General features: G+C 39.5%; 1 protein-coding gene across 4 annotated transcripts; it reads right to left on the bottom strand.

The window, feature by feature from the left end:
• Positions 1 to 248: 248 nt before the first annotated feature.
• Positions 249 to 22,854, bottom strand: LATS1 (large tumor suppressor kinase 1). Of its 4 annotated transcripts, XM_048936148.1 has the most exons (8): positions 22,778 to 22,854; positions 18,585 to 19,094; positions 14,587 to 14,737; positions 12,334 to 13,862; positions 7,378 to 7,960; positions 6,276 to 6,458; positions 5,372 to 5,478; positions 249 to 4,413 (listed from the first exon to the last, which is right to left on the bottom strand). In XM_048936148.1, the coding sequence occupies exons 2-8, from the start codon at positions 18,933 to 18,935 to the stop codon at positions 3,907 to 3,909; spliced, it is 3,411 nt and encodes a 1,136-aa protein (XP_048792105.1). In that variant the 5' UTR covers positions 18,936 to 19,094; positions 22,778 to 22,854; the 3' UTR covers positions 249 to 3,906. The 4 variants fall into 4 exon arrangements, with proteins under 4 accessions (XP_048792105.1, XP_048792106.1, XP_048792108.1 ...); XM_048936149.1 differs by lacking the exon at positions 22,778 to 22,854 and having other exon boundaries at positions 12,334 to 13,859; XM_048936151.1 differs by lacking the exon at positions 22,778 to 22,854 and having other exon boundaries at positions 14,602 to 14,737.
• Between the last annotated feature and the right edge of the window lie 9 nt (positions 22,855 to 22,863).

Below are 22,863 nucleotides of genomic sequence, written 5' to 3'. Positions count from 1 at the left end.
TAGTGTTTATGGTTCAACCAACATCACACAGCACTACAAAACCCAAATGCACCAACAGGTGTTTGAATATCACACAGCAGAGTACAAGTATGCAGAAACATGTCAAAAATGGGTGTCCAGGCTGTGACAGAGACAAGCATGGAACACTCAAAAACTGGTGAGTAACTTAGAATGGTCATGAGATAATGCAAGACTTTTAAGTTTACTAACAAAACACGTAATAAATAATTTGCTTGAGCAGAACTGTGCAGTGGTCTATGTATTTTAATTGAAGATCCAAAGGAACTGTGACAATCAGAAGGATGTTTATAATACAAAAAAGACATTATATATACACACATATACACATAGATATATCTATATATGTGCCTATATAGATATATATAAATCAGTAAACTTGAATAGTGCCTTTATCAAGAGCATCTTAAGGCATTCAAACGTTTTACTATCACGTTGACCCAATTTAACATCTTTTTGCTTCGGCTGAACTAAAGCAAACATTATAAGGTCTGATCTGAAATGGCAAAGACATCTGAAACCAATGCCTAACGGTATCTTCGGTGACAGCAGCAACATCTAAGAACCCATCCACTGCACTGCCTATTAGCTAAACAATATTAAATGAAACTAAATTATTCCCACTCACAGCTTTGAGCTTTGCGACAGCAGAAGGCAAGTCAGCCTCAGTGACTTCCTAGCCATATATTCTATAGAGTCTATTACAAACTGAGGATAGAAAAGATACAGCAAGAGGGCCTGCCCTAGGATAGAATGCCACTGAATATCAAATAGTATTTACAATACAGTATACGATTATAGAATATTTTATAAATACAATTTATATGTATACAAGGACACATATGAGAAATCTGTTTTCATGCTTTACAGAGAGAAAAGTAATCTGAACTAAAACTCACTGCATAATTCCACAGCTGCTGGTTAGGAGCCTTTTCTCTACTGCCAGTATAAAGCAATCCCCATGATGTGTAGCCAGTACAATACCCATGTTTTAAGCAGCAGCTACAAAGAATCTCAACAGACTCAAAGTGTGTGAAACGTGACGTTTCAAACATGGATAAGGCATAGTATGTTGGAGAGTTGCACCATCATTACATGAGTAACGTTTTCTTTTTAGAGAAGAACACGGACTGAAACACACTGCATTTTTGCAAAGAAACACACAGTGCTTTAGCATACGGACGGCAAAATTCAAACAAGGAATATTACAACTTCTAACAAGGTAACAGAAAATGCTAGAAGCATCTACCAAAGTCTAAAAATGTGAGCTCTTAGTATGTTTGTTTCAAAACGGTAAAATAATATTTAATATTTCAGTATTTGCATGTCCTTAAAACACTCAATTTCTTTTATTAAAAGCCATCGTTTTTGCTCTTACAGAATCGCGTGCCCTTGCAGGACCCTTCTGGGTTGTTGTTTTTGGTGGGGTTTTTTGTTTTTGTATTTTAAACTCGCTAGCTAGACACCAGTAACAACATTAAATAGGAATATAATAACATAATATAAAGCAAGCAAAGGAGAAATATACTCAGATAAACAAAAGCAATTTTAACAGTCAATTTAATAATGAAGAACTGACATTATTTTCTCTGCAAACTTCACAAATGGTAAGGTAGGTTTCATTAAATTACCTTTAACTAGCAATATATTATACTTTACTCCAAGCAAAGTAGACCAGTTTTACTGGGATACTTACTATGAAAGAGGATAATCTTTAAAAGTTTATTTACATTGAAAACCATCTTTTTTACATAAAATGGAGTAGCTATACACTGCAACCATTTTATAATATTCAAACTAAATGAAATTAATCTTAAAAGCTGTTCCGTTTCAATAGCTGTAGATCAGCTGGACAGAACATGAATTATTTTATCAAGCTACAGCCCATTTTCACTGTAGAAAATATCTACCTGGTTATGAAAAGCACTGTCTTTTTTTTGTTTGTTGTTTTTTTTTTTAAAGCATCACCTAATTCTAGACACTTCTAAGGAGGAAGGTGAATTAAAAAAACCCTCTTGTGACAAAGTCTGTTTATGAAGTTTCCACACTTTTTACTCACCGCAATTCACTCCTCCCTCAGTTATGCCAACATAAGCCATTTTTTGGACCACACTGGTTCACTTCAGTGAACACGCACTACAACAACCGTCCAGATGCTAAAGACCATTTTTCACACCGAGCCAATAATTAGCATTGTAAATGGTTGCACTGGCACAAAAACAGGTATTGAGCACAGAAAGGCAACAAACAGCTGAAAGTGCACAAGAATTTCTTAGACCAGTTTAGTGAGAAAACTGAATTAGTAACTGAAGTTTGCTGCAAGAATAGATACAAGGACAATGCAGAGGCACCAAATAATAACTTAAGAAAGCACTAATACTATAAAGTACATTACTACAATAAATTTGGAATTTTCTATTGGAATTCAATTCCAAGAAGGATGGATTTTAAAAGGAATGAAGTTTACTAAAAATAGTGCATTTTACTTACTGCTCTGTTGAATTCACAGAATAGAGCAAGATGGAGAGAAATAAAAGTGTAATTCTTTCCGCCTCTCACCTGAAACTCCTGGTGTTCTCTCAGGGAATTTTTTTCACAGGTTTGCCTTGCTTCCTGCTCCTGGCAACCTCAGCAGGCTCATCGCCCTCCCACCATGAGACCAAAGAATCACCTGTTCACCTGCTGTGGGAAGTTGTGAAACAGGAATGCAGAATATGCAGCAGACAGACGCAGGTTACTAGTTCTGTTCTGAACTGGGCTGTGAAAGATGAACCACTGAAAATGTATGAAGGAAAACTAACAGATCAGATTGGGTGCATGACATTTCTCACACACTGTCACTAGGAGGAAACTCATTAAAAGCAAGGGAAACAAGACCCTACAAGAAGCCTCAAAAGCCATAATTTCTGCTCTTTCTCATCATTACTTCAAACATATAATAAAGAAACTATTCTAAAATTTTGCTTTCAAACTAGAAATTCCAACTGAAGTCATATTTTTTAAAATGCACTTTACAGTTCTGTTGTAGTTGGAAAATTAAACTGGATTTCAAGAAGTACTTTTCCTTAAGCTTGCCTTCTCTCAAAACCATAAGAGAGCTGATGACAGAAGACAACCAAGTTGTTTCTTCTGAGCGAGGACCCCTGCTCACATACTACAGCATTACTAATGTCAAATTCAATTATGTATTTTAAAGACCATTTCTAATGCTTTATCACTTCACAATGACAGTACAGCCAAGATGCTTTCCTGTTTGAAAGCTGAGAACTATGCCATTACTGCAGCAGCTGGAAACGTTTCACCAGATAAGATGGCTCAGTTTTCCCCAACACTGAATAAATATACTAAATACAGTGAGCAGTGAGGGTATGGGGAAGGGGAGGAAGAGGCTGCCAAACTTATCACATAGCTTCATTAGTGTAAATTTAGTTTTATATTTGGTCAATGCAAAGGAAGAACTGTCATTAAAAAAATCTGAAGCAAAGACTTGTTTTTTTAAAATTATTTAGTATATGTACAAATAGATATCAGGCATCACTTCAGGGTGAAAAAAATAAATCACTATTTCCTATTTTAAGTACTTAGAGTACAGAGATCAATGATAAAATTCAAGTGATAATCTTTTCACCTAACATCGAATCTCTTCTAAATTAAATAATTGACAACGTTGGAATAAATTAATTTTTGAAAAGGAATTTCATGGATTTTGGAAATGTATTTTGGAAAAATGTACAGAGATGGAAAGCAAAGACAACTTAGTGTTTAAAATAACAATAAAGAACGTGCATATATTCACCCTAGCAATCTTCTCTCAATTCTGTTCAGAGAAAACACTTTTCAAAAATGTCAGCTGCAAAATAAACTGTTTATTTAGTGTTTACTCCTCTACTAAACATAAACTAGGTCACGATTCTGAACCCCTCTACCTGCTTGTTCTTCATCATCAGACTGCTGGTCTGAGTTCTGGGTACTGCTATACTCATACTCAATGGGCTTTGGGTTGTTGTATGGGTAGCCATTGTCATCAAAAAACCTTCGGAACGTGAACTCATAAAAGGCATGTTCAGGATGCTTTCCATTTTTGTACCACCCATTAAGCGTATCATTTACGTTTCCTTCCTTATCATCATCACTCCACAATTTATCTGGATCGACCGGATCAAAGTTCGATGTGTCCGTAGGATGAGCGATTTTGGGAATGTAGAAAGCTGACTGCCGCCGCAGATCGCTTGAAAAATCAATAGTCTTAAAAAAGGGATGAGCTTTTATTTCATCTGCACCATTTTTGCCTAAACGATCTTCTGGCCCTCGGCATAGTTTAATAATAAGGTCAGAGGCCTCTGGAGTCAGCTTAGCTTGAGGTGGAATATGAAGGGAAGTCTGCCAGTTGATAACCTTTAAAGCAAGAATATATGTTATTTTATTTACAACTTCACAAAAAAGAAAATCCCCTGTGAAAATTAAAAAGATCACTCAACAGAAGTAATGTTTTCAGACTGATGAGGGCAAATATAAAGCTGTTTTTTCAAAAACAGAACACTTGCTGTGAAAATCTGTCAAAATTTAGATAAAGTTTATTCACAGCTCAGATCTAGAGTCTGGCATGGAATATACCTGCCATAAACACACAAGATATCACAAAAAACAGTGCCTAACAGGGCTCACAATCTTAAAAGAAGGTGAGATGAATGAATTTTTAATTATTTAATTTATTGGAAAGGTGAACAAATTTAAAATTAGACATCAATGCAGAAGTACATTTGGGCCTATTAATATCTTAGGAGTTGAATGCTGTTTTGTAAAAATGGTGCAGCAGAAGACTGCAGAAGCCTTGTAGTCTCTCTGAACCAGGTGAGGTCAGGAAAGGGAGAGACCAACAGCTCTGAGTTGCCAGCAACCCTAAGCAGACACACTAAACTGCTCTTCCTCCATCCCCACATGCTGAGCACCTGCAGACACTGCAAAAAGGAATCTTCTGCAGATAAGTGAGCACGGAACCCAAGTGGTAGCAGAACACCACTCAGATTGCTGGAAAATGAGAAGAAAGTGGAATTAATAACTTCTTGCACTCACTTCTAGTTATAGAGGATGGCTAAGATCTGAACTGTGATTTGACTTGGTACAACTGCAACATAACCAGATAAAACACATGAATGTGATTCTTAAAGTCCCCTTACAAAATGAGCAACCATCACTGTAACAATTACAATACTGTCAGTTCCTAACATCCTCCAATAGAGCAGCACTCTCAAAAAATCACCTTTGATTTTATTATAAATTAGAAAGATCATGTCCATTTCAACCCTCTTTTTTCAGCTTTTTCTACCTGTAACCATGAGATTTTTAAAATTACCTTCATTTGTGTTTCCAGAGGTGTTTGTGCCAGGAAAGGAGGCTGGCCCACTAACATTTCAAAGAGAATTACTCCAACACTCCACCAGTCACACAACTGTGTGTAACCTGGAAGAAGAAAAAAAAAAAAAAAAAAAAAAAAATCATAGAATCACCAAGGTTGGAAAAGACCTAAAAGATCACCCAGTCCAACCGTTCACCTATTCCCAATAGCTCCTACTAAACCATGTCCCTCAACGCAACATCCAGCCTTTCCTTGAACACCCCCAGGCTCGGTGACTCCACCACCTCCCTGGGCAGTCCATTCCAGTGCCTGACCACCCTTTCTGAAAAGTAATACTTCCTCATGTCCAGCCTGAATCTCCCCTGGCGTAGCTTGAAACCATTCCCTCTGGTCCTATCACTAATGACACGAGAGAAGAGGCCGACCCCCAGCTCACTACAACCTCCCTTCAGGAAGTTATAGAGAGCAATAAGGTCTCCCCTGAGCCTCCTCTTCTCCAGGCTGAACATTCCCAGCTCCTTCAGCCTCTCCTCATATGGCCTGTGCTCCAGACCCCTCAACAGCTTTGTTGCCCTCCTTTGAACACGTTCCAGGGCCTCAATATCTTTCTTGCAGTGAGGGGCCCAAAACTGGACACAGTACTCAAGGTGTGGCCTCACTAGTGCTGAATATAGGGGAACAATCACCTCTTGCCTCAGAAAAGAGTCAAAGCCTCAGTATATATTTAATCCTGCAAGTTTGCAAGGTATTTCTGTTCGATATAGAAATCTTAAATGTATTAATAGCTGTTTTTAATCAAGATATATACTTGGGGGAAGCAGTAAGAAAGGTGAAGCTGCTACTGGAATGCCAGTTAAGCTGCAGCAAGATTACGATAAAAAAATAAAAATAAATGCATTACCTGTTCGCAGCAATACTTCTGGTGCAATATAATTAGGTGTGCCAACAAGGGAATGGGCCAGACAGCGCTGGTGCTGACGTGCAGCCCTACGTTCGAGTGGCTTCAGCCGATCTCCACATCTGCAATTCGCTGGGTCACCCCACTCACTGCTGAAATCCATGCTGTCCTGACGGGCATGATCACCTGCAACAGTGTGAGAAAAATGCCAAAACTGAGATGGGCCATTTCAGAGCGTAACTAGAATTAAATTCTCTTCATTTATTATGTTTTCATCACAAAACAGAAACTATTTCCCAACTCAAGAAAAAATAACTGAAAAGTCTTAAAACATCAGTATTTTGACTTTTTGCTTATGATACAAATTACATTTGAGAAGTTAATTTTTGGAGTAATTATGAGAAAGTTTGATTTCTTTCAAGTTGTTTCTTAACATAACCACAGTGACTATATAGTGTGTATATTGTTCTTTCTGCTATACAAAGAGAGAAAACCAACATTTAAAGCATCAATTGATGCTAATTACCAAAATAAAAATCAATGAGTTTTTATTTATGCCTTCCAAGTAATCAGTTTCAATCTCTTATCTGGAATAACACAAACCCTGGCCTTCTCTTGAGAGACTCCAAAGTAGCCTGGTCTAACAGTAATTCAGAAATTCTCTTCTAAAATAAAAACAAGCCTCTAAGAATTAAAAAGACATCATTTAGAGTTTTAAAAGAAATCAACAGTTACAAGGATGCTTGGAGAAAGATTTTCAAGAATGATCAATCTAAAACATCAGTCCTATCTTCAGAGTAGAATTAAAGTTGTTATCTACATAATTATGCCACTACATCTTTTCTCTCCAAGTTACAGAAGATACTAATGGGACAAACTTTCAGCATCATAGTTTATTTCTTCCCTCTTAAGCAATCAATGCCTACCTACACTCAGAAATGCTTCCTAAATGTTGTCTTCTGTAATTTGAATGGTGTGCAGAAACACTGCTAGATGCTTTAATGTTCATGAAGGCAACGCTACAGTCATCTTTTGACTCATTATTTAATTTCTTCGAAAGAATAACATACCAATCAACAACAAAAAAGTTTTATATTTCTCTTACCACTCTGGTAGTATTTTGAATCATGGGTCCATCGAAAACCTGTACAGAGTCCGAAGTCAGTCAATTTAATGTGACCATCGCGGTCTATCAAAATATTATCAGGTTTAATATCTCTGTGGATGAAGCCCATTTTATGAACGCTTTCAACTGCACAGGTCAGTTCTGCTGTGTAGAACCGTGCCAGATTTTCTGGAAAGACACCCATTCTAATTAGGAGACTCATCATATCACCTCCAGGAATGTAGTCCATTACAAAGTACAAATTGTCCTTATCTTGGAATGAATAGTACAGACGAACCACCCATTCGTTATCAGCTTCCGCAAGGATATCCCGCTCAGCTTTAACATGAGCAACTTGATTTCTAAGCAACACATCTTTTTTTCTTAGAGTTTTTGTTGCATATAAAGCCTTGGTATCCACTTTTCTTGCTAGGCAAACTTCTCCAAATGCGCCAACTCCCAGGGTTTTAATTTTTACAAACATGGACTTGTCCATTTTAGCTCTTCTTAACCGAATGTAATTAGACTCTTTCTGGCACAACATTTTCCTCATTTGATCTCGGGCTTCTGGTGACAATCCAACCTGTGCAGCAAAAGAGAATTGCATTTGAAGAGTGAATAGTACTCTCAGTTCTAAGTGATCTTCTTAACATTACAAAACTTAAGCAAAACAAACAAAATACTTATATATGAGAGACTAAGAAGATCCTTTTAATCTTACTTCATGTCTTTGTTTCTTAGCTTCTCTTCCTAAAAAATAGGAATAGTTATTTCCTTTGTGAAATGTTTTACAAAATACTGTTAAGTACCACCTGCCCTGTTTTTTATTAATCAGAATAACAGTGTGCATTAACTGTCTCCCTGATGCTTCATGCAGAGCAAAAACCAGCCAAGACATGCAGAGGAGCTGCAGTGGGAAAGGCTTCTACACTACCTTAGCTGAAGCAGTGTTACTAATCATCCTGGCCACATCAGTGTAATCTCAGTTACAGGAGGGGATACAACGCTCCCACGCTCATGTCTATCTACACCAGGCAGAACTTTAAACCTTGGCACTGTTTCCTATTGCCCGCCCAACCCCAGGGCACACCTCCACCACAAGCCCAGGCCCAGTCTTCCCTCCTACCACAAGTTCCACCTCTCCCTAACAGGGCCTCAGTCACGTTCTCTCTGCTGCTCTCCATGTACCGGTAAGGTGGATGGAGCAGCTTCTTGGAAGTGGCTCACTCCTCCACCCACTATCATTTCTCAGCAAGTATCGCTATCTTGAATGAACATACCTGGCGCCTGATCAGTACCACTAGCACTCTGACAGCTGAAATACTCACAAGCCACGTGAAACTCACAGCCTAAAGCATAGAAACTCTTATCTACTATAACCACGCTAAGCATTCTCATCGTATTCCAACCCCGGTTCCTCCTACTGGTTGTTTTTCTGGCTTCAATTCCTTTAAAGCATTCCAGTAGCATCTACCAAGGAGAATTTCAGGTGCTGGTACCAGGATATCCCTTCATTTTAGTTTTAACATGAGAAAATTTTTTCTTCAGAACTGTTATTTCCTTTGAGATGTTCCTACCACAGGGCTTTATGTTCATTCCTTCTTTTGTTTTCTGTAAACATTTTCAATCCTTTTCAATTGTTTTTCTGCCCACCTGGCTTGTTGAAACTGCCAGCCAACAGCACTGATTTGCCAGTGCAACCTACAGAATACTTTTTCCCTTTTTTTTTTTTCCCTGGACACTCCAACCATAAAATGGAACATAAATGAATAAATGAAACCCTGTAGACATAACGACAGTTGCTCAGCACAAGTTTCCAATTTCTTAGTGTCACAGTATTTTACTGATGCTTGATACCAGATGGTGCAACTTCTGTCCCCGAACACTGCAATGCTTAAGATACTATCTGCATAATACTACCCCAGGACCATCACCAGATTAGATAATCACTAGCTGAGGTGTGTATAAACTGCCTGTTAACAGATGACTCCTACGCTTCGCGTAGAAAAAAAGGAGTGATTGAAAGACCAATTGGGTATCACTCAGCATCTTACACATGCCTTCAGTATACCATATATCAATCACAAAAACAAAACAAAAAAAACCCACACTGTTAGAGAATCAGAGATTTTCTTACAAGCATAAAAAAAAAAAAAAGACTACAAAAAATTTACAATGAATAGCAGTAAGATTTAAATAGAGAAAGCTGGCTCAAATCTGAGACAAATTTTTTCATCTAAGTCAGAAAAACAGCAGTTAGGTAGAGCTAGCTTCAGATTAGATTTGGGAAATACATTCAACTTGCTACCTCAAGTACAGTCAATGTGTGCAACTGACCTCCATGTTACTGTAGGAATACCAAGGCAGTGCCCTTGAAAAGAGAGATACAGTGGAAAGCACCTTAAGTTTTCTGTGGATGAAGTGCTTAAGGTACAGTTCAATGCAGAAGAAGCCATTTCTGAAGAATTCAAAAGATCAAGAAGACATTCTTGAAACTTCAGACAACAGAGCATCTCTCAAATGCCCCCTGCACCATGAAGTCTGCTTCAGGGCAGTGCCAGTTGCACACTGACAGAATCCCACCTGTTAGATAACTAGCAAAGAAAATGGTAACAAAACACTAGGAGGGAGTTAATCACAGCAAGATATACAGAATACGGCCTCCAAAACTCCTGTTGCTTTCTCGTTGTTGCAATTTTGTTTTTCGTTTGTTACAATTTTGTTGTAAAATCCAAATTACATAGCCTAATTTGGCATCTATTCACCCAAACGCAGTCTTCACTTTTTCCTATGCCATTCATTAAAGTAAACGTTTGTCACAAACTGACCTCTTCCCACACTGCAGTAATTTGCCACAAGTCTTCTCAGCAATGGAATTTATCAAAAATTTACTATTTTTGTCAGGTGCATAAACACATAGGTACTCACATCTCTTATAACTTCTATTCAGCAGCAGGCACAAGTCTCCCGAATTGCTATCTACTATCACACCATTTACCCTCATTTTACTTTCTTCTCATCTCTTCCTTAGATCATGACTACTGAATTTTCTATTTGTGATAGAGATATCTAGCATAACACTTGGGCACGAGTGTAAAGGAAATAAATTCACACATTTAAATTAAATATTTCTGACAGACTTTCACTTAGCTCCCTAAAAGGCCCAAAAGAATACAAATCCATCACCTATCCAAGAAATAGCATCTGCTGACGGTAGGTACTTCTGCTGGGATACATTCTGTGTTCTTTTTTGATTTTCAAAATTCCTACCAAGGAGAAGAAAAGTGGGGGATCGATACCTGTTTAATCCTCTTAACCTTCCTAACAGCATGCAGTGAACTAGTTACCCTTACTCCTTATCATGAAGGCCTCAAATATACTACACTGTTGTGGGAATTCTGTCCTACAACCTGATGAAAGAGAAGAGGTTTGTGGCAGTGTAATACTGCATTTCCCCTGCTTCAGTATGCAATTGAACATCCCAGCTTTTAATCTAGCATAAATATTATAAAATGTATTTCATATAAAAAAAAAAAGACATTCACTTAAGTGTTTTAAATGTACAAAGAAAACATTCAAGAAAGCTTACAATCAGTGTCTTTGCTTAAGTAAGACATGATTCTGATACTATGGAACAACACAGGAAGAAGGGAAAGTGAAGTTTGCAAATCAACATGAGTTACAATCTTACTTTTCAGTACTGAAAAATAGTCAAAATAAAATTCATGCTTAATTTTGATGCAGGATTGCATGCAAAGACCTCTAAAAAGGGATCATGCTACTCTTTAATAAAAAAATACTGTTGCTCCAAAAATCTTACTTGCCTACACAGGAATGGAGGCTACAGAGTTCAGGAAAGCTTCCCACACCTTAACAGTTTAAATCAGCTGTTAGTGGAAGTGAAAAGGAAAGAGAGAAAACTAAGAATAAAGATCTAGAAAGAACTTCAGGAAATCTTGCTAACATTTACATATCTTATGATTAACCAAACATAAAACACTATAGCTTACAGTAGGAATTTTCAAAGAGTAAAAAACATGGATTTTAAAAGCAGTGTTTCAAAGAAAGTGGCATTAGCCAAGTGCATTTATAAAAGGCACATCACAATTATGTCCAATTTTCAACTACAGCTGCTAAGAATATATAAAATGCATCTCAAATCTTCATTTCTGCAAGTCTTAATAATCTACTTCTCCTGATTTTCACTTTTGAAATTACACATAAACACATCACTTGCTTTTTTAACCTTTTAGATTGTTTCACAAACATGAAATCTCAGGAACAGACCACTGACTTCAGGTACGCACAAAGAAATTGCTTCTATATATTCTTGCAGGTGTTTGTTATCATCCCATTCAGTTACACCTTGTTTGAACAGACACCCTTAGAGTCTGGGTTATAAAATACTTTGCCAAGAAGTACCACATCACTCTCATTTTAGAAATATAAAATTAAACACTGTTTTTTAAGGTATGAACTTCAAAAACCCTCTTACTAGTGAGAACAAACTGCAAAAGATATCACTGTTTAGGTGACTATATAAAAGGTGCACCAACTTGTCCCTGCAGTGTTTGCTTATACACACCTACACATACCATTAAAACACTGCATAGAGCTCACTCAAAAGAAAAATCAGGATTAAATAGAATCCTGAAAATAAACTATAAGCCAAGTAGTTAACTCTCAGTTCATACAGAAATACTGCTGCTTCTGCCTTACCAATTATAAGCCATATGAGCTGTGTTTAGACACAGAAACCTTACTTCACAAAACTAATTTTTAAGAAGACAATAAAGTACATAAGCAAAGTAATGGAGAAACTGCCACATCTGAAATACAAAAAACTAAGCACAGCCCTCAACACCATGCTGTACCACAGTGTTCTTTCTATGTACCTGTACTATTTGTCCTACCATTAAGGCAATTCTAGTCAAAGACTTAGGAGAAAGAGTTTACCCGCATCATTTCATTCTCCAGTTGTTTCTTCCGATGTAAACGTTGCTGATGTGACTTGAGTATATTCTCCACATGCTGCTCCATGAAGAACTTAAAAGCCTGAGGGGAATAGCTCTGAATACGAGACTCTCGCCGTTCTTCATCTTTCTTGTTTTTTCTGACAGGAACGGGCGATGTTGTAATTTGTTTCTTTTCTTTGTCTGCTGAATCAACACATTCATAATTCTTTTCGTTCTCTTCCTCCTTAGACGAAACGGGTGGTTCCTCTTTGCTAAGCTTGGGTCCAGTTTCATAAGGATGGACAGATGGACTCTGGTGTAACAAGTGTTTGGGGTAAGGTGGGGGAGGACCCTGGTAATTCGGAGCCTCTGCAACAGGTGGCATAACAGCCATGTTTGTAGATGGACCCTCGGAGAAGGGAATGGGCTGAATGGTTTGTACTGGTTGCGGCATCCAGGAAGGGTGAGATGGTGCTAAGGCAGTCTGCAGCTCTGGCTTTAACACACGCATACTTTTCACTGGCTGCTGAATAGGAGCTGGTGTTATAGCTGTTACTGTAGTGGCTGAAGGCTGAGAGCTGCTAGCGTGACTCTGTCTACTTCCGTGATGGTTGTTGAAGGAATTTGACCGTGCTGGAAGGTTGGGTTGCCATGCAGGGATTTCGTGCCCATTGCCAGGTGATGACTGCGGCTGCACAGGTGGAGGCTGTGACCAGGATGCAGGTATTCCAGCCACGTTTGTATTATAAAGTTCCATGTTGTGACTATTTCTATTTGGCACCAACATTGTTGGAGGAAGATTCCCATTGGTGTATGCTGAAGGGGGAGCAGATCCCCCTGCCTGCATTTGTAGTGCTGTAGGACTCTGCCTATTAGTTGAGTTCATTGGATATGGAGGTGGCTGGCGGGTAACCGAGTTCCCAGACACAACATTCTGGTGAACTATGAACTCTGCCTGACAATTACCATTTTGCATTCCAGCCCTTCCTGAGGGAAAGCTAAACTTGCTGTTGGCAGAACTCTGCATGATTATTGGTTGCCTTCCAATGGGGACAGCACTCATGCCTCTCTGACCCTGAGTAGAAGAATTCATGGGTGGTGGATTCATCGGTGGAGGTGGATAACCGTCCTGCCACGCACCTGGTGGCACTGGAGAAATACGGGTGATCACATACTCCATGTTCCCAGAGTAACGCTTTGTCTGAGCATTTGGTTCCCAGGAAGGTGGCGGTGGCGTGGTTCCTCTGGGAGGGGGCGTCTGCCCTCGAGGAGGTGGAGGAGGCGGCGTGACGCTCCTTATCTGGGGGAGCGGTGGGGGATTCACTCTCTGTCCATTGCCAGGGTGAGCCTGAGCAAATGCTGCAATGCCAGATCCAGATAGCGGCCTTCCCACATCAGGCTGAGAGCTGGGACTTTCTGAGCGATAAACTACTCCGTCTGCCAGGGAAGGGCCGTGCCTCTGAGGAACCAAGGATTCCTTAGAACCCTTCCAGCTCTGCTTGCGGTTAACCGACTGCTGTACAGTCCCTGCTTTTACAAAAAGATGACAGAGCATTGCTATCATTTCAGTAAAAGAACATGCTAACTATGATAACTTTGCAAGTAATAATGAAAATTACAGCTCAATGGTAGCATTTAACTAGCTGCTTCATACAAGCTCCAACTAGTTCTGCTTCAGAGGCTAACTGAAAATAAACGCTGTGTATTGCTACTCTTGACTATCATTTTTTCCTCACATCTATATTGTGGATTTAAAACAACTTTAAAGAGATGACTGTTGAGTATTCAACTTTAAGTCAAACAAAAGTTTACTGATTTCTGAATGGCACGACTGAGAAAAAATACAAGCATCACAACAACCAGGGGCAAAAATGACTGAGATCTGAGTATCACTCCTTGAATATAATACAAAGATGTTGTTTAGGTGTTGTCCTGAGGGACATGGTTCAGTGGGAAATACTGGTGATAGGTGGACTGCATGACCTTGGAGGTCTTTTCCAACCTTGGCAATTCTATGACTCTGTGATTCTTAGACAAAATGCTAACAAGCAGATATTAAAAAGTCTTAAATTCACATCAAAGATACTGATGTTTCAAAAGAATTCTATTATACACTTCACAAATAATCTTCAAAGCAAAACCCTGTATCTCAGCACCTCCACTCTTCTACTGTGAGCACATGACAGAGTATGCCATTTTGTATTTTTCACCAGTAAGAACAGTTAATGAGTTGAAGTGCCATGAATATACCTACCTGGTGGTTTCATACCTGCGTTTACAGGTCTTGCTGCAGCTGCAACCATCTGTTCCCGACGAGGATCCTGGTAGCTCATTTTACTGATAAATTCGATGGCTGCTTCTATACTACGGTTGTTAGTTTGTCTAAGGGCTTGTATAACCATTTCCTAAAGGGAAAATTAAATACAAAAAGTTACTAAAAATGGCAAGAATAATAAAAATCATGAGAATTTAGCCAAATATCCTCCAGTAGTTTTACCAAAGTACATAATGATTTCTCTCAATCAACTTAAAAATCAAACAAGGTCTTCTCCAAAACAGATCCTCCAAAAAATTAATAGTCTGGATCTTCCAAAAAACAACTATATTTTGATATTAACTATGTCAGCGTGCTGTTCTTACAGTTTGTCTATTCTAGGTGTTTATTAGTTGTATGCATTACTCAGATAACAGATAGAGGTTCCATCTAACTTAACTTATTCTATAAAAGATATCCAAATGTGACATTCAGTTCTATTGTATTTGCTCATTTTTCCTCAACCTGAAATGTCAACAAATATCCGTTAGCTTCTCCTCAAGTATTTTTTTACTAGTAAACATAACAATACTGGCAGAAATTCTGTTATTTTTGTGGTGGGGATTTGCTGTGTTCTTAGAGATCCAAAGAGAAGCTTTGATCAGATGACCAATCCCAGGTTTGTCAATGAAAAATGCATTATGGATCAGTGGTGTTTCTCTGGACTTGAATGAGACTGAAGTCAAGAGGTGATTAAAAAAGTCAGGCATTCCTCTCCCATTTTTATTGAATGGTACTGTGCAGTTGACTCAGAATTAAAAAAAAAATATAGAGAGAGTGACTCCCTTTAATTAACCACACTGCCTTGCAGTGATCTGTTATGGCCATACTTTGTCATATCAACGCCATCATTTCAGTTCACATTATTTTTGAACAAGTCACCAAGTTACAGCAGTATATGGCAGGAGGGCTGGAACTGGATGATCTTTACGGTCCCTCCCAACCCAAGCCATTCTATGATTCATCTACCAGCAAAATCAATGGGAAGTCCAAGAGGGTTCAAAAGGGAAGAGGTCAGTATCAATTTCAAATTCAAACCCACATTTATACTTTCACTACATCTGTATGTTTTTGACATTGTGAATGCATGAAATATGCACAGCCTTCATAAACAAAAATAAAATGGACAAAACAGAGAAAGTACATACATATAGAAAACAAGATAGCCTTGATGTTTACAGAGCAGGTGATGTTGCTGGATCAAAAGTTACAGCATTTGATCTCATAACTTTTTCATGAGACAGTTACACCTGCAACATTTCAACTATTACAGGCAAAGAAGTACGTTTTCAGCATCAGTATGCTACTGGATCATTGTGCAAACAGAAGGTTAGACTGTCTGTAGTATTACATTTCCAATGTGAAAATGTTTTTTCCAGGCTCATCATCCATTTCTACCTAACTACTCTAATTCTCTTCGTTTCAAAAACAGATTCACCAGCTTTTCAGCAAAATTAGTCTACAATATGCAAACATAAAGTAACAAGTTTACATCATCAAGCTATAAAGTTAAATATAAAGTACAGAATGAGCAATATTTTAGATTAAATTTAAATTCCATGTCCACTGATCAGAGAACATGAGGAAGAGCCAGCCAAAAGGTCTCTCCTAATGAAGAATATTTTATGGTCACCTATGTCAGACGAAGTATTAGACATTTTGGAAAGTATCCCCTTACATAGAACACATTTGAACTGAACTTCAATCTCAATAAGACAGATTTCCTGTAAACAATTTAGGATGCCTTTTTTTAAATGAGTAGAATGAACTACATTCTTCCGTTTTGTTCTTTTTACAATATTCTATTTAATAGTATAGTGTACTATATTTTCTACTGCTCTCATTTTACCACTACATATACAGACACACATACACACAAGCATATGATTTCAGCTTTAACCCTGAATACTACAGACTATTAGAAAAGGTGACTGGAGGAAATGACCAAAACTTCTGTGATACAATCAATACATACAGAATGAAAAAGGTGGGAATGAACTTACCATGTTCCCAAAGCTCAAGTGATTACTGAGCCTGCAATACAGCTAAGACCTTGCTCTGATTTAAAATAAGCTTTTATTGTTACTTCAAATCCATTTTGAACACCCTAATAAAATCCCACTAAAACTTAATATAGATTCTGACCAGAGCTAAGCAAAACAGAAAATGAAGTTGGCATCCACTAGTTAGTTTGCTTCTACTGTAAATACAGCAGATTAGAAAATCTCTGGCAATGCACCAGAGATCAAGAAAGTAAGGTCCATGTAATCTGCCAAAGCAAAAACATACCTAACATAAATTAGAAACAGCCCAATCTGGCCAAACCATAAGCAGCTAATGCACTCAACTACAATCCTGTTCAGAATACCCAGCTCAAAATACCCCCTTATTCCCTTCTTGTCTCAACCCCCTCACTCTGAAAAATGCTATCAGCTGTATCTGTTCCCTAGTGGTGTCTGCAGGCCACTCCCATATGGACTATTGTGGAAACACAGCCATGGGTTATCATGTGGCACAAACTGCTTACGCTGTCTCTGTCTCTGAGGAAGAGATCCATGTAATCCCAAGTGCCCTGTGAATTCTTGGTTGTATCCAAGAACAAAGGGCAGAAGACCAAAAGGTTTCAAGACACAGAGGCCTCCAACAGAAATACCAACTTGAGATGCTTTCCTAGTTTACTATCCAGCCACAAACCATTCCACAGCTTGGGAAAGTGACTGGAAACTCGCTCTGTAAAAATGGATATGAGAGCTAATCAATTTAAGAAAGCAAAACTACTCCAGCAGCAAACCACAGATAAGGAACAAATCATTACAAAATCATTTATCATTATAAAATCCTTCCATTCTTACTGAAAATCAAGCTTGGTCTTTGCGTTCGGGCAAGCCAAAGGAAAGTGCTTTTTTTTCCCCACAGTCAGCACCTCATTTTGTGACATTATTGAGGAAATACCAATTTAGAGAAATTTGCTCCTCTTAACCTCCCTGTGAATACCAAAGCATCGCAGAACTTATGAGCTGGCTGCTAGGGCGGTCAGCACGCTCCTGGAAAGGGAGCCCCAGGGTGGCAGAGTGGTTTGCTAGTTTGTGTTTTGTTTTTATCTGCTTTTCAGGTTTACAGAGAAGGAGTGAGAATAGGTATAACTTACGTAGATGTGCAATTTCCAATAAAGACACAGGAGCTCTAAGTATATTCATTTTATATTCCTAGAAACCGTATTTCAAACTTCTTTCACATACTGAATGAATGGAAGTAAGTTTAGTGCGTACTTGTCTAATGTTCTTGGGTTTTTGGTGGCTTTTTTTTTTTGTTTTATAACAATGATAGCAGAATAGTGACTTATACCCATGATTTTCAAGTGCTGTGATCTTAACATTTTTGTCTTCAGAACATAACTGCAGAGAAGATAACCTGAAATTGCTTTTATAGTATACCTTGTTAAATATATTTGTCAGGGGAAAAAAGAAAAAAAAAAAAATTATAACATTTTTTCTTCACTGACTTTCCACTAACAACAGATGTGAAAAGATCATTAAAATTTAATCCTGAAATATGTGGTGCTGCCTTTCACATTAGAATGGCCATACGTTATCAACACGTTTTAGTTGTGCACAATCTAAAATTCTGGTGAGTATCAAAGACAAAATCCATGTTCTGAAGTGTCCAGTTCTCTCTGTCTAAAATGGTTTATAGAATTAAAACAATCCCTACCACACATACTGCAAATGGTGCAAAAAATGAAAAATAGCCAAATCTCTCTAAATCTGTTTCCCTTCTTCATTCCAGCTTCATCAAGTTCTGATTAGAACTCCACCAGATTTTACAGCTATTTTGCTTATCATATGCTGTTTAAACATTCCATGACCAACACCTCCTCCAATACACTCTGATAGTTTATAGTTAGCAAAACATTAAAACTTGAATATAAAATATTTCACCTCATCAAAGCCAGCAGCTTGTAAGTCTTGCAGCATTTGTCGATTAACTTCTGATGTTCCTTTGACAGCTGAAGTAGTCTCATTTGCAAAGGGCAGCAGTGAGTTTCTTATCTCCTGCAAAACTTTATGATATGTTACAAATTTGGGGGGATTTCGACCTTGTCGAGGATCTTCAGATGACATCTTCCCCATGCTGAGATCAGCTTTAGCAGCATCTGAGGGTTTTGGTAAATTCCTGAGGCTCTCTCGTATTTCCTGTAGCATTTGCTGGCTGCTGCCAGTATAGTTACTGGCAGGAAAAGTCTTAGGCCTCATTTGTCTATAACCTTCTGGCTTCTCAGTTCTCTTCATGAAAACATGTATATATGCAACCTTCACCAAGGACTCGCGCTAATGCAAGACTCCAGAAAGGCTGGCTGGTAGTTTCAGAACACCTGAAGGCAGCGACTGTTTGCTGCTAAACTGTGATTCTTGTAGCGCTGAAGTGTGGCACAATCCAAAGCAGCTCTCCTGTTAAGAAAACAAACCAAAAGTCCCATTACACATCACAAGTAAAACATTGACATGCAGCGACGCCTTCGCAGTTAGTACAGGTATGCTACCCAAATTCTTCAGGGAGTCTTTACATAACGCAAACCAGGAACTTTGCTGGGCTCCTAACACTCCTTTAAGGAATGTCATAGATGCCTCAAGTTTGAACAGACAGGAACTCAGGGTGAGGTTCAAAGTCTAAGGAGCAGACACGACTGCTAAGTGCGCTTCCCCCACACAGCCCCATTGCTGGCTCTCTGCCTTCCCTGTCTGCTGTTCCCATTCTGTCGCCCACATTCTCTCCATCACCACTCTGGAAAGCTGAAGGTGCCTGCTCCACTTGCCAGGCAGTCAGCTACAGCATGGACCAACATGCTGGCTGTTCAAAAGCCCTGACACCAAGCTCCATGAGCAGGTGGAAGCACAAAGTATGTATATAACTACTGTGATTTATCCATTCTCCACCAGCCACATATATAAAAAAAATGGCCAATCTCATCACAAGCAACTTCATGATTTCTAGCACCAGCTTCCACCTAATCTTGTTTAAGGTCTCAGTTTTCTAAGGCTATCACAGTCTCTCAGCTTGAGCCTTCTGGATCCAGTTGTATTTTGTTAGTAGTTATATATTTTTTTAATATAAAGAAAGATGGGTGCAGGAGGATAAAATAACATCAAAACTTTCTTACTGCAATATCGTTTAACTGAGAACATAACTGTGACATTTGGTAAGGAAAACAGAAAATTCTGCCAAAAACAAATAACTTCTGCGTTTTGAATGGCCTGACTCATCAGGGAAAGAACTCTGTGCTCTAAAATTTCTGCCTTTGTGCTGTGCATTAGCATGTACTCTAACCAGTATAGCAAAGCTATAGAGACTAAGGTGATACACTGAGAGGTTACAGAGCCTCCACCTCTTCAGAGCATCCTGGAATAAACCTTCTGCAGTCCACAGAGGCAGATCATACACTGAAGGCAGTACGAGACACAAAAGTTACATGTTTTAGCACTGTCTTCAGAGGCAACTAGAGAATGATAAAGCTTAACTCACACTGCTTCTTTACCACAGCTCAACACCCAACAGATTAATGCACTCAAATTCTGCCTTCCCAGTTTTCTGAAGGATTCTTTCTGAGGATCCAGATGCTTGTAAGCATCATTTGTCTCTTGAAGTACTGTGTAAGTGTTTCTCATGACAGACATTAATTAAACACATCTAAGGAGTTTCAAACAGCCCACATAGGAGCCACTTTTTACCTTGGTTTCACTTCCACGATATCTGCACTGACATAAACCAATTAGTGATTCAACAACTGAGGAAGAATGTGACACGCAGCTAATAGGAAAAAGAACCTTCTGACACCCATACACATTATACAGGTGGCATACACACGCTACCCATACATGAATGAAATTGGAAAGCTTAAAGAAGACATAAACTAGGCTTGCAAGAAGGAACACAAAGGACCACCGTCCAATGCCATTCACCTTGGCAAATCACTTCATACTGTATTTCTTGAATGGAACTGCTTAAATCTTTGATGCTGTAACTGCACCCACACTTTCCTTGCTCTGTGGTAGGTACAGAACTTCAAACAAAGATAGTTTGCTACTGATATTAAAGCTTTTTCCTGCAGTCTGGTAGCATACAGTTCCTCAGTACTCGCTGAATAAGGAGAAGATTATCAAGCATCTAAGTGAGTTTTAATAATAAACAGCGAGGTTTTGTCCAAAGTATTAAGAAATTTTGATTCAGCAGAAAGCATGTCATGAGAGCAATTAAAAGATAATTCAGTTTTGCCCACTTTCAAGATCATTTTCAAAACACGATGTTTAAGACTGCATTCAAAAACATTTGGCTAAAAATGCTTTTTCCAAAGAAAAGGGAGAAATTCTACTAGAAAATACTTTCGCTTGGCATGTTCCTTTTTCTTCCAAGAGACCTGCTTCAGAACATAAACTGGACTCACAAGTGCAAGGACGCATGCTAACAGCGTCTGAAGGAATTCTCTCCTCCAGAAAAGCAAAATCTCTATGTGAGTTCATTCAACAGTATTTAATGACACAGCTCAGTAATTTCAGTGCAAATTCAGCCAAAATTAAGAGCGATTATTAGTTCACCATTGGCAGGGTTATCCAGCTAAAGCTCTGCCAGCATGAAGCAGCCATCCTGCTTACCTGCCACCGCTCACCTGGGCCTGTGCAACTGCACGTAAGGCTGCACAGTGCAAATCAGGCTGGGGCAACTTACCCAGATAACAGTCACTTTTTGGCAGGTCTTTCCTTTTGACAGCAGGATTGAGCAATAACAGTTAGATGCCTATGTGAAACAGCAGTCTTAATTGCTTAGAAAGCCATTTAAACCTGCCTCTCAGTTTAACAAAATCAGAGAAAGCAAGCATTACATTGGCTACAGCTAACAATGCTTTACGGGTAAACTTCAAAATTCAGGACACCTCCTGAAGACATTTGTACACACTGCAAAACAAGAACATTTTAACTGCTCAGTAAGAGATCGACCGGAGTTGTTCACCTCTAACCACAAATAGCTGACTGCACCCAAGGGAAATGACACGTACCTATAGAATCACAGAACTGCAGTGGTTGGAAGGGACCTCCAGACACTGTCTAGTACAACCCCCTGCTAAAGCAGGTTCCCTACAGCAGCTATTCCCACTCACTCACGTGTGTCCTTGAACCTAAGCGATATACCTGTTTGTCACTAGTACTTTCACTAATGAAGCTCCCCAATTCCCTAAATTAAACAAAAATTAAGAAAAAAAAAAAAAAATCATTTCACCCTGAAACTTTGAAATGAAAAGTATTTTCTATTATGAGTCAAACTGTAAGAAAAACAACAAACACTTGTCTTTACACAGACAACCAAGAAAGGCTGGGCTTCAGAACGGGCAGCTGCATGAAAGCACAGCACAGTTGCATGCAACCGTCAGCACCTTCCAACTTTTTTCTGAGGGAAAAGAAAAGGCAACACGCGGCTTTCCAGCAAACTTGTAACATTTTATATCTAAATAACTTTGAACACATTTAAATATTCCTATTCTCCCACTGACCATTGAGCACCATGTTGTAAGCTGTCTTCGGTTCCACTTCCATACCCATTGCAGTAATTTATTTCTGATCTCAAGACTTCATCACTAGGAAAACCAAAGCAAACCGACACAAGAATTTGGGAGCCATCAACTTAAGTTTGCAGGCGCTCGATTCAAACTAAGGAGAGGCAGCAATTCTTTCCAGCACTTACAGCCACCGAGCTGCCTGCCAAAGGACGCGCTGCCAGCGCCGAGTGCCTCCAGAGGAGGAGGAAAGCACGGCGCAGAAGGGCGCACTCGGCGCGGCAATGAGCGCGGCTCAGGGTGCACGGGCACACGGCGCTCTCAGCCCGCCCCGTTATCTCCCGCGGCGGGACGCGGTTCTTCCCACGGACGGACGCTCCCCGGCCGCTCCCGGCGGCGGCAGGCCCACGCGCTGGGAAGGGCGGCGGTCGCCCCGCCGCCCCCCGGGGAACGCGGGGAAAGAGCGGCCGAGCGGACCCGCGGGGCGGCAGGATCCGGACACGGCTCGCATTCCCCGGCGAAGAGCTCGCGGCCGTCCCCGCACCGAAGCCAGGCCTCGGCTTCCCGCTCCCTCCGTCACCGACCTACCTGCGGCGAGAGGGCGGCGGCGGCAGCGCCCCGTCCCCGCCCGCGCGGCGACGACCGCCGCGGCCCTCCGCGCTGCCCGCCGCGGC

The sequence above is a fragment of the Lagopus muta genome, chromosome 2 (assembly GCF_023343835.1).
Source record: "Lagopus muta isolate bLagMut1 chromosome 2, bLagMut1 primary, whole genome shotgun sequence".
Classification (NCBI taxonomy): domain Eukaryota; kingdom Metazoa; phylum Chordata; class Aves; order Galliformes; family Phasianidae; genus Lagopus; species Lagopus muta.
This window is presented reverse-complemented; position numbering and strand designations above follow the sequence as displayed.